The sequence below is a fragment of the Leishmania donovani genome, chromosome 7 (assembly GCF_000227135.1).
Source record: "Leishmania donovani BPK282A1 complete genome, chromosome 7".
NCBI lineage: Eukaryota > Euglenozoa > Kinetoplastea > Trypanosomatida > Trypanosomatidae > Leishmania > Leishmania donovani.
In genome coordinates, this window is record NC_018234.1 from 358,257 (window position 1) to 372,399 (window position 14,143).

A 14,143-nucleotide genomic window follows, 5' to 3' on the forward strand; every position below is an offset into this window, starting at 1 on the left:
TACTTATGGAGTCCCACACGGCGGTGACGCCGCCGTCACCATCATCACCACCTGCTGCTGATGCTGCAGTTTTGAACGGGGATGCCAGGGCAACGGCCACCCGACACTTCCACGTGCAACGCAGCAACGGTGGCGTCAGTGCCCTGGACCACGACAGCACCAGCAGCGAGCGGATCGCTGCGCCTGTGAGCGAGTTGGAGCCCACAGCCACGGCAGCGAGCTCCATGAACGCGGCGGTGCCCCACGGTGCCACCCACCCCACCGCGCGTCCTGCAGTGGATGCGGAGCAGTACTACCAAAACTTGTCTTCTCAAGCCGGCGAGGAGCCGTCGAGGGCAGACGTTTCGACCGCCGCGGTGGGGCGAAACGGTGACCTGCGTCGCGACAGCCCACAGCGGCAGCACCGCTCTGTCGCCCATCTGCACGCAGAAACCGTCGCAGTCGAGGACAGTGCCCCCTGCCCGCACCGGGCGGGCCGCCACCATAATCATCACCACTGCCACCGCGCTCATCGCCGTACCCATCATAGCCACCCAGCAAGAGCGAGGAAAGCGGTGGTACCCAAAGCCACCACTACCACTGCTGCTGCGCCAGCTGCTGACACGCACCCGCGTACCTTCTCCCAAGACCTGCTCCTGGTCCAGCACTCCGGCACGAGCGACAGGAGTGGCAGTCGCGGCTCTAGCTGCCCTTCTAGCAGCAACAGCGGCAATCACAGCACTCGCAGCTACGACACCTTCACAGCAGACTGCAGCTCGGCCACGAGCTTCATATCCCTCCAGACCCCGGTTAACTTGATCGACACGACATACCAAACGTTGTTTTCTCCGGAGCTGTCGCGGCTCAATCGCGAGGCCATCGTGGAGCGCATCGTCGGACATCGCCCGCGTGCGTACCACACGTGGGCGTGGCGCAAAGCAAGAGACTACCAGGAGCTGCACGCACTGAACATTCACAAGAACAGCGCGTATCAGCAGCCGACCACAGCTGCTGGTCGCTCCATAGTGATGGAAGCCGGGGCAGGGGGTGTGACCACGGCGCGCCTGCACGCCGCCTTCAAGGTGTCGCCGACAGCCTCCTCGCCGCCGCCGCTGGGTGACGTCGCCGGTGGTGTCTCCCTGGGCAGCGGGAAGGCGTCGTTGGAGACACCACTGCCGACCGCGCCGTCGGACCCGTCCTCGAGTCCAGTCGCCCGCGTCGTCGGGCTCGCGGACGCCGGGGAAGGCGTGAGCGACGCTGGAAGGTGCGCCATGGCGGAGAGTTTGGCCCACACATCGACCACCGCCGCACCGCCGCCGCCGGAGTCCCCTCCGGGCTCACATTTCTTGCCTACGACCGGCAGCTCCGACAAGGTGGCCGGTGGTTCGAGGCTACCACACACCTCTTCCTCCGCTTCAATCGATATGCCCTGTGAACTGATGAGCCAGCTCCCCATGTATACGATACCGACGTCGCAACAGGGGCCCGAGTACTTCAAGACGGCCGCCCAGGGCGGCAACAACACGCTGATCATCGTCATGATGGGCCTGCCCGCCCGCGGCAAGACGTTCCTGGCGCAAAAAATTTGCAGGCTGCTGGGGTGGCACGGGAGCCGCGCGAAGATGCAGAACATCCAGGTAGCGTGGCGCCGCATGCTGCTAGACTGGGAGGCGGCGCACCCAGAGATGGCGGCTTGCGGCGCGCACGCAGAAGCAGAGCAGGAGAAGGAGCAGGAGCAGGAGGCAAGTGCGCCCGCTCGTGAAGGGATCGTCGCCGACGAGGTGCTGTCTGGCGAGCGAGGCGCCTCCCATGGGATTCCGCGACCTACAGGAACGCCAGCTGACGATGGCACCACCACAGCCTCTTCACCGGCTGCTGCGAGCATAGCGCCGGCACCGCCCGCGTTTACTCGGCCAAACTGTCTTGCGCACACCAGCTCGACACCGGCCGCGCGCGACTTGGCGACGGGGTCCCTGAACGCATCCGCGCGGTGTGCTGTGACTGCAAGCCTGAGCAGCGGGTCCGCGCTGACTTCATCCACGCCCTCTGCGACGAAGACTACTGCGGCGACAGCCACCACCGCGAACGCCGCTTTCACAGCAGGGTACGGCTACACCTGCACCCTCTCCGACACTGGCGTCGCTGCAGGGCCACTGACGTCCGCGAGCACCTCCATTGTCTGCCTCGACTGCAGCGCATCACCTGTGTGCCCGTCCATGCAGGCGCACACGGCCTCCTCGCTCGAGGACAGCACCGCGATACCCGCATCAGACGTTGCTTCTGCCTCTTTATTATCAGGGACGCGCTTCCCCGCTCACGCGGTGGCCGACGTCACCGCGAATGGCCCGCGTGGTCTCGTCGCACGGCACTCGTCGACTGCCGCCATGTCAGCGGAGACGACGAGCGACGGCGGCGGGCCGAGCCTCGAGGCTTCTGCAGGGGCGTCGCCGCGCACGGCCGCCGGCGTCGACGGCTTCCCGCCGCCGCCGCCACCGGAGGTGCTGCGCACTCGGCACTTCCGAGAGCTCATCGAGCAGCCTACGAGCGTCGCTCGGCGCCTGTACCGCTACGCGCTGCAGAGATTTGCAGAGGACTGCCGCCTCTTCTTCCAGCACGGCGGCGAGGTGGTTGTGTTGAACGACGACTTCATTACAGAGGAGCTGAGGCAGGAGGCGGAGGCGCTGTTCCGCCCACTGGCGACGCAGTTCTTCTACATAGAGGTGATCCGAGACGCCGAGGAGGACCCGCTCGACTTCGTGCGGTGCAAGATTCGCGATCCGATGGAGTATCCGCTCAGCGTCATCGACCCCGCGTCGGCCTCTGACGACTTCCACGAGCGGCTGGCATTTTTGGAGAGCGTTTACGAGACGCTGACGGAGGCTCCCAATACGAAGAACGCGCTACAGACGCCAACCGCGCGTGCTGCTGGGGCTGCCGCGAGCGCCGACATCGCGAATGGCCTCGATGCCAAGGCGTCGGTCGAGCGTGACACGGGGCTTGCCTGCCCGCCCACGACGTCGCCGGAGTCAACGCACCACCGGCAGCAGTCGACGCGGACGCGCGGCTACGTGAAGATCATGAACTCGAGCACGATTGAGACCCACGGCATCTCTGGTTACCTGGCCAGCCGCATAATCTCTTACGTCATGAACCTGTCGCAGGTGAAGATCCAGCATCCCATCTACTTTGTGCTTCACGGCGAGAGCCACTACAACGTGGAGGGCCGCATCGGTGGCAACCCGCCGCTCACGGAACAGGGCATGCGGGACGCTGTGGCGCTGCTCGAGTTCCTTGGCTCGCTGAAGCGCCACCTCGAACACGTGGACCGTGTGCAGCGCGCACATCATCACAATCAACAACGCCTTCGCTCGGGAGCGGCCGGCAACGACGAGGGCAGCAGCACGGCAGCTGAAGCTTCTTCAAACACGGCCAGTACGCTGGAGATGTGGACAAGCCAGCTGCGGCGCGCCATTCAGACCACTGAACTGAGCGAGCGTCTGCTGAACATCCGCACGCTGCGCTGGAGCAGCCTCAACGAGATCCACGCCGGGGTATGCGAGGACATGACGTACGCCGAGGTGAAGGAGCGCTACCCGCTCATCGACTACTTTAGCAAGCTCAACAAGTACAGCTTCCGGTACCCCGAGGGCGAGAGCTACCAGGACCTCGTCATTCGACTGGAGCCCGTCATCATGGAGCTCGAGAACGCCGACAAGGTCGTTGTCGTCGTGGCGCACCAGGCAGTGCTGCGCTGCTTGCTTGCCTACTTTGGCAGCACCTCGGCGGAGAGCAGTATCGGTGTCGAGGTGCCGCATCGCACGGTTTGGCGCTGCACGTACGATTCGAAGGGGATCGCCATCCTGGATGAGTTGAAGCTGGACAGCAATGAGGCGGGCTTCCACCTTCCGAGAGGAGAGGGCTCGCCAACGGCGTCGGCAGCGAACGCGTCGAGCGCCTGAGACAGCGATGATTGAAGGGCTCCGTCGCCCCTCCCTTCTCTACTGACCTCCGCGGCAACGGAAGGAGGGCACGAAGCAAGCGCCGCCAGCCATTGTGTGTGTGTGTGTGTAAGACGGCTGCGCCTCATGAAGCTGTGGGTGACACGAAATGCGGGCATGTCGGCAGTGCCCTCACCACCCACAGCCCTCCCTTCGCCTTCCACGGAAGACGCTACGCGTGTCCATGTGTGAGGGAGAGCGCGCGCGGCCCACTTATACTCCGTGTGGTCGTCATCACCGTTGCCGCCGATCCCATCATCACCACCACCAAACCGCGCCGTCCGTGTACCGAGCGCGTCTGTTGGCGCCGCCTTCATAAAGAAAGGCATATCAAAAGCGGGCCGTGCTAGCGGGCGAGGCGGAGCAGCGGGCCGCCACAGCCACAGCGCAGACACCAACAAACATCACAGAGGACTGAATTGCAGAAGCGACTCACTAGCTCCTCCCCCCTGCCCCCATCCCGCCCAGCCCCACCACACCTCTTCCTGCTTGTGTATCTGCCCCATCGGCACAGGCCACACACACACACGCACAGACACCCTCTGCAGAAGGGCCACTGCCCTTCTCTCTCTACGTATTTCATGTGATTCTTTACGCTCTTTTCGTGCTCTTCCGCCTTACTCGTATGCTTATGTATGTGTGTGAGCTTGCTTGTATGCGGACGTGTGGAGATGGTTGTCTGGGTCTGGCTGACGGACGGACGGACGGACGGACGGACGGTGTGTATATGGAGGGAGGGAGTCTGCTTTCGGGTTTGGATTTTTCTGGTGTGATGCTCGTTATCCTTTTCTCTTTTCGCATGTGTATATGCGTGTGCGGGTAGGCGTTTGTGCGTGTGTCTGCGTTGTGTCTGGCGGCTTCTTGTCGTCAGAGTTGTGCGCGGGGCTCACGCCTTTGCGCGCAATCTCCCCTCCCGTCCCTCTGACTGCTTTTTGTTCCCCGCAGCCGTGTTGCTCTCTCGCGTGTGCATGTGCGTGTGCGTGTGTGTGTGTGTGTGCATCCGCGGCGTAGTCGACGTCGCATGCGCGCACGCGCAAGCACCTCGCCGCCCTTTTTCTCTCTCTTTCCTTTACGTCTTGCTTTCTTTTTGTATTTGCGTAGCCCGCCTATGACAACACGTCGCTCCTTCTTCTTCCTTCCTCCTTCCCCCCTCTCTCTCCCCCTCCTTCCCTATCACGATGACTACCACCACTCCGCCATTGCCTATCTCTCCGCGTAACGTACACGTCAGCATTGGCGGATCATCATGCGCAGCAGCTCTCTTGTGCTTTCATGTTTCGATTATGAATGTCTTCTCCTCCGTCGGGGGCGCACAGGCACCGACACGGACGCTGCGTGCGTGCACGCCTACATGCACCCGTACACACCCGACTGCACCAAAACGACAACACACCGTAGAGCAGACTAGCAGGGCGTCGTGGATGGGAGAGGAGTCGTCACCAACCGTGATGCCGCGGAGCAGGGAGGGAGGGAAGGGGCTGGGATTGGCCTTTGCGTTTTTTTTTTGGCCTCTCCTCAGCCCGCCCGCCCCTCCATCCCCGAGTCCAACTCTTGCGCCCTCCCTTTATCACCCCTGGCGGCATGCACCCCATTCGCCTGCACGCGCTGTGGCTGGTGCCGCTTCGCGTCCGTGCGTGTAGGCGCTGCCTCAGCACTCGAGACTGGCAAAGAACAACCACAACCAACAGTGCACAGCGGCATGCCTGCACACTCATAAGCGCGCCGACTGCTCGGACTTCTCGCCACTCCGCACTTTTCTCTCTTCGTTCCTTTAATGTTTCCGGCTGACCACCATCGACATCCTTCGTCATCCTTCCCTCCCTCTCCCTGATCCCCATCACCACTGCAATACACGACCGCCTTCAGTAAGCACTTCTCTTGCTCCCTCTTCCCTACCTTGCAGACCCCCACCCTCTGCGGCGAACTGCCGTTGCGTTCCTCTCTCCTGCTGCAGGCAAGCAGGCTTCAGCGACGGCGGCGCCATAGGCCATCACGTACACCTAACGCGTACACAAGGCACGCACACACATACATCTATGTGTATATAGGTGGGTCGGCCGTGCGTGCGTGTGCTGTGCTGTGTTGTGTGTACGTGCCACGCCTCATCTCCACGACCTGACGTGGGGCTTTGCCTTTACATTAGACGACCGGAGTTGAGTAGCCGTAAATCGTGGACGGAGGTGGTTAGCGTGCTGCGCCCGCCCCGCCCTCCCTGTGTTTGTGTGTTTGGTATCCTCCCGCCTCCTTCACCAACAGAGCGGGTGCCTTCGTTGGGCACACACACACACACACACACAGCCAGAGACATAGACACAGACACAGACACCAGCGCCTGCTTTCCTTCAACACATAACAGAGGACATTACATCACTGCCGTCACAAAGCCACGCTTGCACACTACACGGGTGGTGGTGGCGGGTGGCACTTGCGCTGTAGCGCATGCTGAGAGGAGAACGCGGGACTGAACCCTCCCCCCTCCTTTCCACCGGCCAAGACCGGCTGTTTCCGCGCTTCTGCTCCGTATATATATATATATATATACTCACCTTGTGGCTGCTGTTTCTCCGGTTCGTTGCCTTCTTTATTGGCCGCGGCTCCTCATAGACGCGCTCTTGCCATCACGAAGGTCTCCGTGTGCATCTCCGGGCTACTCCGAGGTCCGCAACACGAGTTCACCTGTCCTTGGTCCGCCTTTCTTACCGCCAGCCCCCGAGAAGACGCGTCTCTCTCTCTCTCTCTCTTTGCGTGGAAGAGAGCATAACACACGTTAAGCGCAGAGAGGCAACCGACAAATCAGTTTTTTTTTTATTTATTCTCGTCTCGTTGTGGCTGCAGCTCTCTTGTTGCGTGGCTGTGTGACTCTCCAATGCCACTGCCACTGCCGCCACGCCTTTCTTTTTCGTTTTTGAAGGGTTTCCCACGTTTCGTGTTGCGGTCGTCGCCATCGCCTTCTTCTTCGCGTGCCACTCGCCTAAGATCAACTACCGTCTTTTCATTTGTGGGCGTGCGCGCGTGTGTGTGTGCATGTCGATATAGGCTTGCCTGCGTTCCCTCACGGATCGGTTCTCTGCACTCGCGGTCCGTCGGATCCTCCCTCACGCTCTCCGTGTGTGTGTGCGTGCGTGTGTAGAGCGGCTTGTCCATTCCACTGCCTGGTCTGGCGTTCAGCTCCCCTGCATTCTCTGAAGATTCGATGCGCCCTATCTTTATGGGACTCTACCCGACACGCTCCTCGCGTGCTCGGTGCTGCACGACCGCGGCTGGCTTTGCTGCGTCGGCGCGCGGCACGGCCGCCACCGCCGCCGTCGCTGCCACGACCACGACCACAGACGCCGTAGCTGCCGCCTCCGCTGCTCTCACTGCCATACCACCACCACTCCGTGCGCTGCACAAGATGAGCAAGCTTACCGACTCCCATATGCGGCGGCGATCTGTGGCAGATGCCTTGTCTTACACCCCTTCCTCCTCCGTCGCCCCAACGCCGCCGTCGCTGCCGATGCTGGCTGCCAGGGCCACAGCCGTGCAGGCGCTGAACAGCCTGTCGTTGCAGACAGCGCTCACCTCGACGCAGCTGGCCAGGCTGCCGGTGCGCGTACTCACGCAACTCGTGCAATGGCGTCGGGCACGCAACTACCGCGCACCGGTGTTGGCGTCCGCGGCGGGCGACGCTGACTTGTGTGGCGGTCACTTCGGCACTTGGACTACCCGCGCCCAGCGCCGTGGGTTGGCAGCGCGTCTGCGCTCCGGCATCCGATGTGCGGCGGCAATGAAGGCGCTTGAAGCAGCAGCAAACACACAGCCAGCGGCAACGCCGTTTGTGCTGCTCGCGTCCGCCTCCCCTTCCTGTTCTTGCGGCGCCGCGCAGTCGATCATCTCTGGCTCGGCGGCAACCTCTGCGGACTCGTCTAGCACCGGGGCCGCCGTCGCCACCCCAGCCGGCTCGCTGCACACAGCGAGGCGCTGCTACTCCTCCGCCGCTAGCGCAGACGGTCCAACCGCCGCCACGGCAGCCGCGTCTGCTACGCCACAACTTGAGGGTGCCGCTTCGCGTGCGGCAGCTGGCAGCGCTGCACGCGAAGCAGAGTGCAGTGAGCACCGGCCGGATGCGCGTGAAGGCAGTGCAGCCGACAGCAGCAGCAGCGCGCACGAGAGGTTCACGGAGGAAGAGAAAGCGAATGAAGATTGCGAGACAGCCGCGGTGCCGTCTTTCGCCGAGATCTACTATGCGTTCCGCACCCTTCAACTCGTCCAGGATGATGGCCGCGTTGTGCGCGAGTGGACGGCAGCGCATGTGAAGCAGGCGTATCGGACACTGGCGAAGCAGCTGCACCCCGACGTTGCTGGCGGTGACGACGAGCTGATGGAGCAGGTGAACACGTCCTACGACATGCTCATGGGCTTGTCCGCGGAGCTGGCGGACAACTACCGCATGTGGCTGAAGACGGGTGGTGAGGCAGAGCTGCAGCTGCAGCGCGCTCACCATCAACAGGAATTGCTCGGCTCTCGCTGGACGTCCCGTGAAGTGGAGCAGCTCATGATGGTTGGATGGTGCGCCACGCTATCTGGCTTCGCCATGTACGCCGTGTGGCGCGCTCTCTACGGCACCTCGCCGGTGGTCAACTCTGTGGGTGGTACAACTGCTATCGGAGGCAGCGCTGTCAGTGGCTGCAGCCAGGTGCATTGCGGCATCAACGTCGCGGGCGTGCACCCCGTTGGCACTCGACTGACGCTTCCGCGGGCAGGCGCAACAGTGTCTACGGCCGCGGGCGTGCAGTACGGCGTGGTGAGCATCGGCAACAGTGCGCTGTGGATGCCGCCGCATCTATCCTTCCAGATGCTGCAGCTGGTGCGAACGGCCGTGTCGCGCTACGCCTTGGCGGTGGCGCTCACGCTGGCGGCTTGGATGAACACCGTCATGCTGCAGCGCGTTCTTCAGCGGATGCTCAGCGGCGGCGATGGCGAGATTGCAGGTCGAGGGAGCACCGAGGGGAAGCGAAGGGACGGCGGCGGCAAGAGTTAGATTCGTACTGAGAGGGGGCGAGAGCGGGATAGAGAGTGAGGAAGCGCTGACGGCCCTCTTCGCTCTCGCTGTTGCTGCTGCCGCCAGCACCACACCTGCCCCTGTGCTTCCTTTCTTCTCTCTCCCATTCTCTGCGCCCTTCTTCAGTATCGAAGTGCGTTGTGCTTGTGCACGTGTAGCGCGTCCTATCCTTATCCATAGACCCCCCTCCCCCTCCCTCTCTACTCTCCCTCCCTCTTCTCCCTCCCCCTCTTCCCTCCCCCACCCTTGCCAGCCGATTCGATTGGTGGAACAGCATGAGAGGAGCGAAGGGTGGGAGTAAGAGAGCAGCGGTGGCGGATAAGGGCGGGCGGCGGTGGTGATGGTGCTTCGTTTCATCCAACTAGATGGCTCTGTCTTAACAGTGATGGCTGCTGCAGTGGGGTGGTTGGTCAGGTGGTGATGGTGGTGGTGGTGGCGGCACTGGTAGAGGACGACCCGCGTTCATGGTGCCCTTTCTGTTTTTTTCTTAGCGCGACAGAGCGCCATCATGACGGATAGCGGCGACTTGTAACAACTGCCGCTGCTGCTGCTCCGAATAGGCTTCCTCTTCCGCTGGTTCTTCGCATGGCCGGCATCGCATATCTATATACACATATGTAGAGAGAGAGACAGACAATATACGTGTGTGTGCGTGAACATATAAATGACGTTATGTTTGTTTATCTTTTTATTTTTATTTCGCATGTGGCTGCGTGGCTGTGCGGTGAAGTGTCTCCTCGCTTCTCTGCCACTGTGGCCCCCTCTCTCTCCCCGGATGATGGAGGGGCACCTCAGTGCGTGGTATCTAAGGCTCCAGTGCCCACTCTGTGTCGGGGAGGCCAGAGCGAGTCATCGCTGCGGATGTTCGCGGCCACACCCTGGATGGCGTTTCATCGGAGAGACCTGCGAGAGCGAGCCCGCTTGCACCATCCACATGATAGGCAAAAAGTGCCCGCGCGACTCGAGCGTATGCCACACCCGACCCTCGCATCGCCTGCTGGTGTGGGGCGCCTGAGAGCCACCCTACGGTGCGCCGGGTGGGTGGGCGGCGCTTGAGGGCACGGGCCCTCCTCGGGCGACCGGGCCGGCGCACTGCTGCAACGCGTGTCTACCGGTGCTTCGCACCACGCGGATGCGGTGCCTGTGAAAGGCCGGGGCTCGAGAGAGAAGTGGAGCTCCTGTTCTACGGCAAGCATCGGGCGTAGGGGCACAGCTACGCTACACGGTTATACCTCTTGCTGTTTTTCTTTTCCTCTTGTTGATAAACGGAGTTTCGTGTGTCTGTCTCTGTTTCGTTCTGGGAGTCTCTGCGTCTTGTCTCTACTACGGGTCCGTCCCTCTCCGTGATTCTCCATGCTCCCTCTTGTGTCCTCGCACTCGCGCGGACTCCGACTTTCGATAGAGTATCTCGTGCATCTGTGCAAAGGTCTGCCTGTGTGTGTGAAGCGCGTGCGCTTGAGAGATAAGTTTTCTTGTCTCGCCGTTGCTCGCGCGGGAGTTGGTAGACACACCGGCCAGCACGCATGTTGTGAGCGAATCAGCGCAGGTGAGGGCGGGGTGGGGGTGCTGGAGAGCTTTTGCGGTCGCTGTCTCGCTCGCTTTCTTGCAGTTCTCTGTCTCTTCCTCCCGCGCGCTTCCTCACGTTTTTCGTTTTGTTTTCCGACGGCCCCTCCCCTGCCCGTCCGTGCTTGCACACGCCTCTTACTCCTGCGCTCCACGTACAGCGGATTCGTCCTACATGGGCAATCCAGCAAGTCGTGGCACTGTGGTCATCATCATCATCATCTCTTCCCTTTCCTTTGCTGGTCCATCCTCCGCCGATCTCCTCATCAACGGCTCACACACACACACACACACACACATTCGCATGTGTTTCCCTGTGGTTTTCCTCTACCACAACAACCACCGCGATGCCCAGTCACATTGCTATCGGATACGCGCTGGCATCGCAGTACAACCAGCCGCGTCTGTCTGAGACTGAGCACCCTCACTCGCACGTAAACGCAGAGAGAGAGGCGCGCAAGGACGTGTGAGGCACTCAGACCCGACACGCTGTGTGCCACACGCACACTGCCTCACAGCCCCCTCCCCTCTCATTGCCAGTACCGCCCGGGCCACCATATTACGTAGCGGAAGTGGCAAGAGCTCTCCTTCCTCCTCTACTCTCCCGCTCTGTCGCGCCGCTGTTCCTGTGTGCACCTCCGCGCACTCTTCGCGGTTGTTGTCGGGAACCCCTTCCGCTCACTGCCGCCGCCGCCGCCGTAGCCGTAGCCGAGCGCACACACTCACTCGACTTTTTCAGCATGTTCTGGCGTGCGTCCCCACGCGCGATTCCTTTGGCCTTTTCTTTGTGTGTGCGCGTGCGCTAATTGCACCGCCATCCGTGTGTACCCCCCCTCCATCCCATCTCCACCTCTCCGTCCTTTCCACCTTCCCTTAGCATCACCCGCCCATCAGCGCCGTCGTGGCCGCGTGTGTTCGTGTTTTCGCACGCTCTCCTCCACCTCGTCTTGCCCCACCTGACCTTCTTGTGTTGATTGTAGGGCATAGCTTGCACCCTATCTCTCCGCATCGTCTGATACACCAGCGACCGTGAAGAGGCCGCACCAGTGGTGTGCGGAATAGCGTGCGCAGGCTGTTTGCCACCACAAGCCGTCTGCAGCCCCCTCCCCTCCCCTGCCGTCTGCCTTTCCGTTTTGAAAGCGAAAGAAAATGCGCCTGCCATCGCTGCCCTTCCGGACATGTCTCACCCCCTCGGCTGCGACCACCATGACGGCGAGAACTGGGTACCACCTCAAGCGGGCATCGTGCGCCGCTGCGGTGTTCTTCCACTCGAGCCACCGCTGCTGCGCTGCTGTCGGCGCTGCCTCTCTGTGTCGGGTTTCTCTCCCTTGCCACCCACTGCTGCTGCTGATGGCGATGCACAGTGACGCGGCGACGATCTCGCCGGCGGTAGCTAGCCCTCAGCGTCTGCGTGGGCACACCACCTCCGCGCGCGTCTCACGGTCGTTGCCACCGCTATCCTTGACCTCGTCGCTGTCTCACGCCTCCTCGTCGTCCGCTCACCGCTGCCCCCCCATCGAGGCATTCACGGCGAGTGGCGGTCACTCCGCCATGGCGGCGTGTTGCATGGCGCGCCGCCACGCCTCGACTGGTCGCCGCCCCACCTTCACCGAAATCGCAGAGGCGCTACAGGTGCTGGAGGTTAGCATCGACGTGGACCCGAAGGCGCTCAAGAAGAGGTACCGCGAACTTGTAAAGAAGAACCACCCTGACGCTGGTGGGGAGGAGGCGACGATGGCCCGCGTCACTGTCGCCTACGAGCGCCTCAGCGAGCTCACGAATCGGGAGAGGGAAGAGTTTAAGCTGCAGAAGAAGATGTTTCACAGCGGCAGCGGTGCGTCTTCGGCAGCATCGCGGCGCTACCGTCCCAGCCCACCGGGCGGCTTCGGGTACGCGGCTCCAGACGAACCGTTCCAGGCACAGGCGGCGAACATGTACGGGCAGTATTATCAGCAAGATGCCAACAACGCCTACCACCGGGCACACGACAAAGGGCACAACGGCTACTGGAACCACTTCCACAACCGCGGCGGCTCCGGTGGCTTCGCCGAGAACCCCTTCACTTCCAGAAGTCCGTTCAGCATGTACGCGCAGGCACAGCGCGCCCGCTTCATGCCGCCTGGATCGCTGCTCATCCAAGGGTTGGTTGTCTACCTTGTCTTGTCCACCATGTTCCTCTTCGCTTATCGGTCGTACCGCGACTGGCGGCACGATGACGGCTGGCGCATGTCGGAGAGCCTGGCGCGACATGAGCAGATGGAAGAGCTGCACCGCATTCGACAAGAGATGAACGAACGCGCGCGCGCCATGCAGCACCTCGACGACGAAGACGCGACCGCCGCGTCGTACCGCAGTCGGCAGTACGTCGGGGAGTCGCCCACGGCTCGCGCGTACGAGTACGCCCGTCAGCGCCGGATTCAAATGATGCAGGAGCAGCAAGAGACTGCCGCGAACCTGCCGGAGCTGCGCGGGTGGCCTAGGATCGGGGAAGACAAGGGGCGCATCATCAAGCGTGCGCAGGACCCGTCTGGCATTGTATTCTTCGAGCCTCGCAAGGAGGACAGCCGGCGCCGCCAGATCGAGAATCATCGCAGGGGCAGCGGCTTTACGCGCGCCTCTTCGAATGAGTCGCCGCCGCCACAGCTGAACGAGGCTGCTCAAGTTCCTCTGTGTGACGCGGCGACTGCGGCGGCGGCGACTGCATCGTCGCTTGCCGCAGACAGCAGCGCCCCGCTACCACCCGAAGCGAACGTCAGCTCAGTTGTGGTGAAGCCGGTGGGTAGTGAGCAGGAGGCGCAGGTCGTCATGCGCGGCATCTTCGGTGATCTTCGCAAGATCATCTCGTAAAGAACAGGCACGTTCGTTTGCACCTCCCTTTTTCGATGCCGCGGCTGTGTGCACACGTGTGAGCCTGCGTTGTGGCTGATCATGATTTCTTTGATGCTGTTGTTGATTGATCTACGTGCGTCGTGATGCCGTGGCACCATGCCCCTCTGTCTCCTTCCCTCTGTGCATAGGCGCGCACCAGGGCGGCAACAACGGGGCGTTCTCTGCATATGTGTGTGTGTGTGACTCCCGCCGGTTGCGCATGCACGTGTGCGTGTGCACGGAGCACCCTCAGCGGGCTACCACGGCTGCCGGTACGTCCACGGACTCTCGCACCTCTCTCGCCCGCGTCTTCTTCTTCGCTTCGCCGCCATGCGTGCGTGTGTGCAGTCCACGGCTTTCGGTTGTGATGGCGCATTCTTCGACAGTGGTGTTCTTCGTCCAAAGGGCATCTTCTCCTCCCCTAAAGTCTTCCTCGTCCTCACCGCTGTTCTTGTCGCTCACTTTCGCTCGGCTGTCGTACTCCCCCCGCGCTCACCCACAGCGCGCATCTGCCTGCGCCTCCGTTGGCGTCCTGCGGCAGGGTTGCGCCTGGCAGCATATGCTTTCTTACTTCGTGATCTGTTCGTGTATACGTACACACCTCTCCCCCTTCCTCCCTCTCCACAAATCGACCGACACACACACACACACACACACACACACACACACACACACACACACACACACACACACT

The 14,143-nt window shown here is 62.0% G+C and overlaps 3 protein-coding genes across 3 annotated transcripts; all 3 read left to right on the forward strand.

The window, feature by feature from the left end:
- Positions 1-5: 5 nt before the first annotated feature.
- Positions 6-3,938, forward strand: LDBPK_070870 (6-phosphofructo-2-kinase-like protein; the record flags this gene model as incomplete). The annotated part of the gene is made up of 1 exon (XM_003858475.1): positions 6-3,938. One exon carries the CDS (start codon positions 6-8, stop codon positions 3,936-3,938), a length of 3,933 nt encoding a protein of 1,310 aa, XP_003858523.1.
- Positions 3,939-7,170: 3,232 nt separating this feature from the next.
- On the forward strand, positions 7,171-8,997 carry LDBPK_070880 (DNAJ-domain transmembrane-like protein; the record flags this gene model as incomplete). Its single annotated transcript, XM_003858476.1, has 1 exon — positions 7,171-8,997. The coding sequence occupies one exon, from the start codon at positions 7,171-7,173 to the stop codon at positions 8,995-8,997; it is 1,827 nt and encodes a 608-aa protein (XP_003858524.1).
- A 2,733-nt stretch (positions 8,998-11,730) lies between these two features.
- Positions 11,731-13,428, forward strand: LDBPK_070890 (hypothetical protein, conserved; the record flags this gene model as incomplete). The annotated part of the gene is made up of 1 exon (XM_003858477.1): positions 11,731-13,428. The coding sequence occupies one exon, from the start codon at positions 11,731-11,733 to the stop codon at positions 13,426-13,428; it is 1,698 nt and encodes a 565-aa protein (XP_003858525.1).
- Positions 13,429-14,143: the final 715 nt, after the last annotated feature.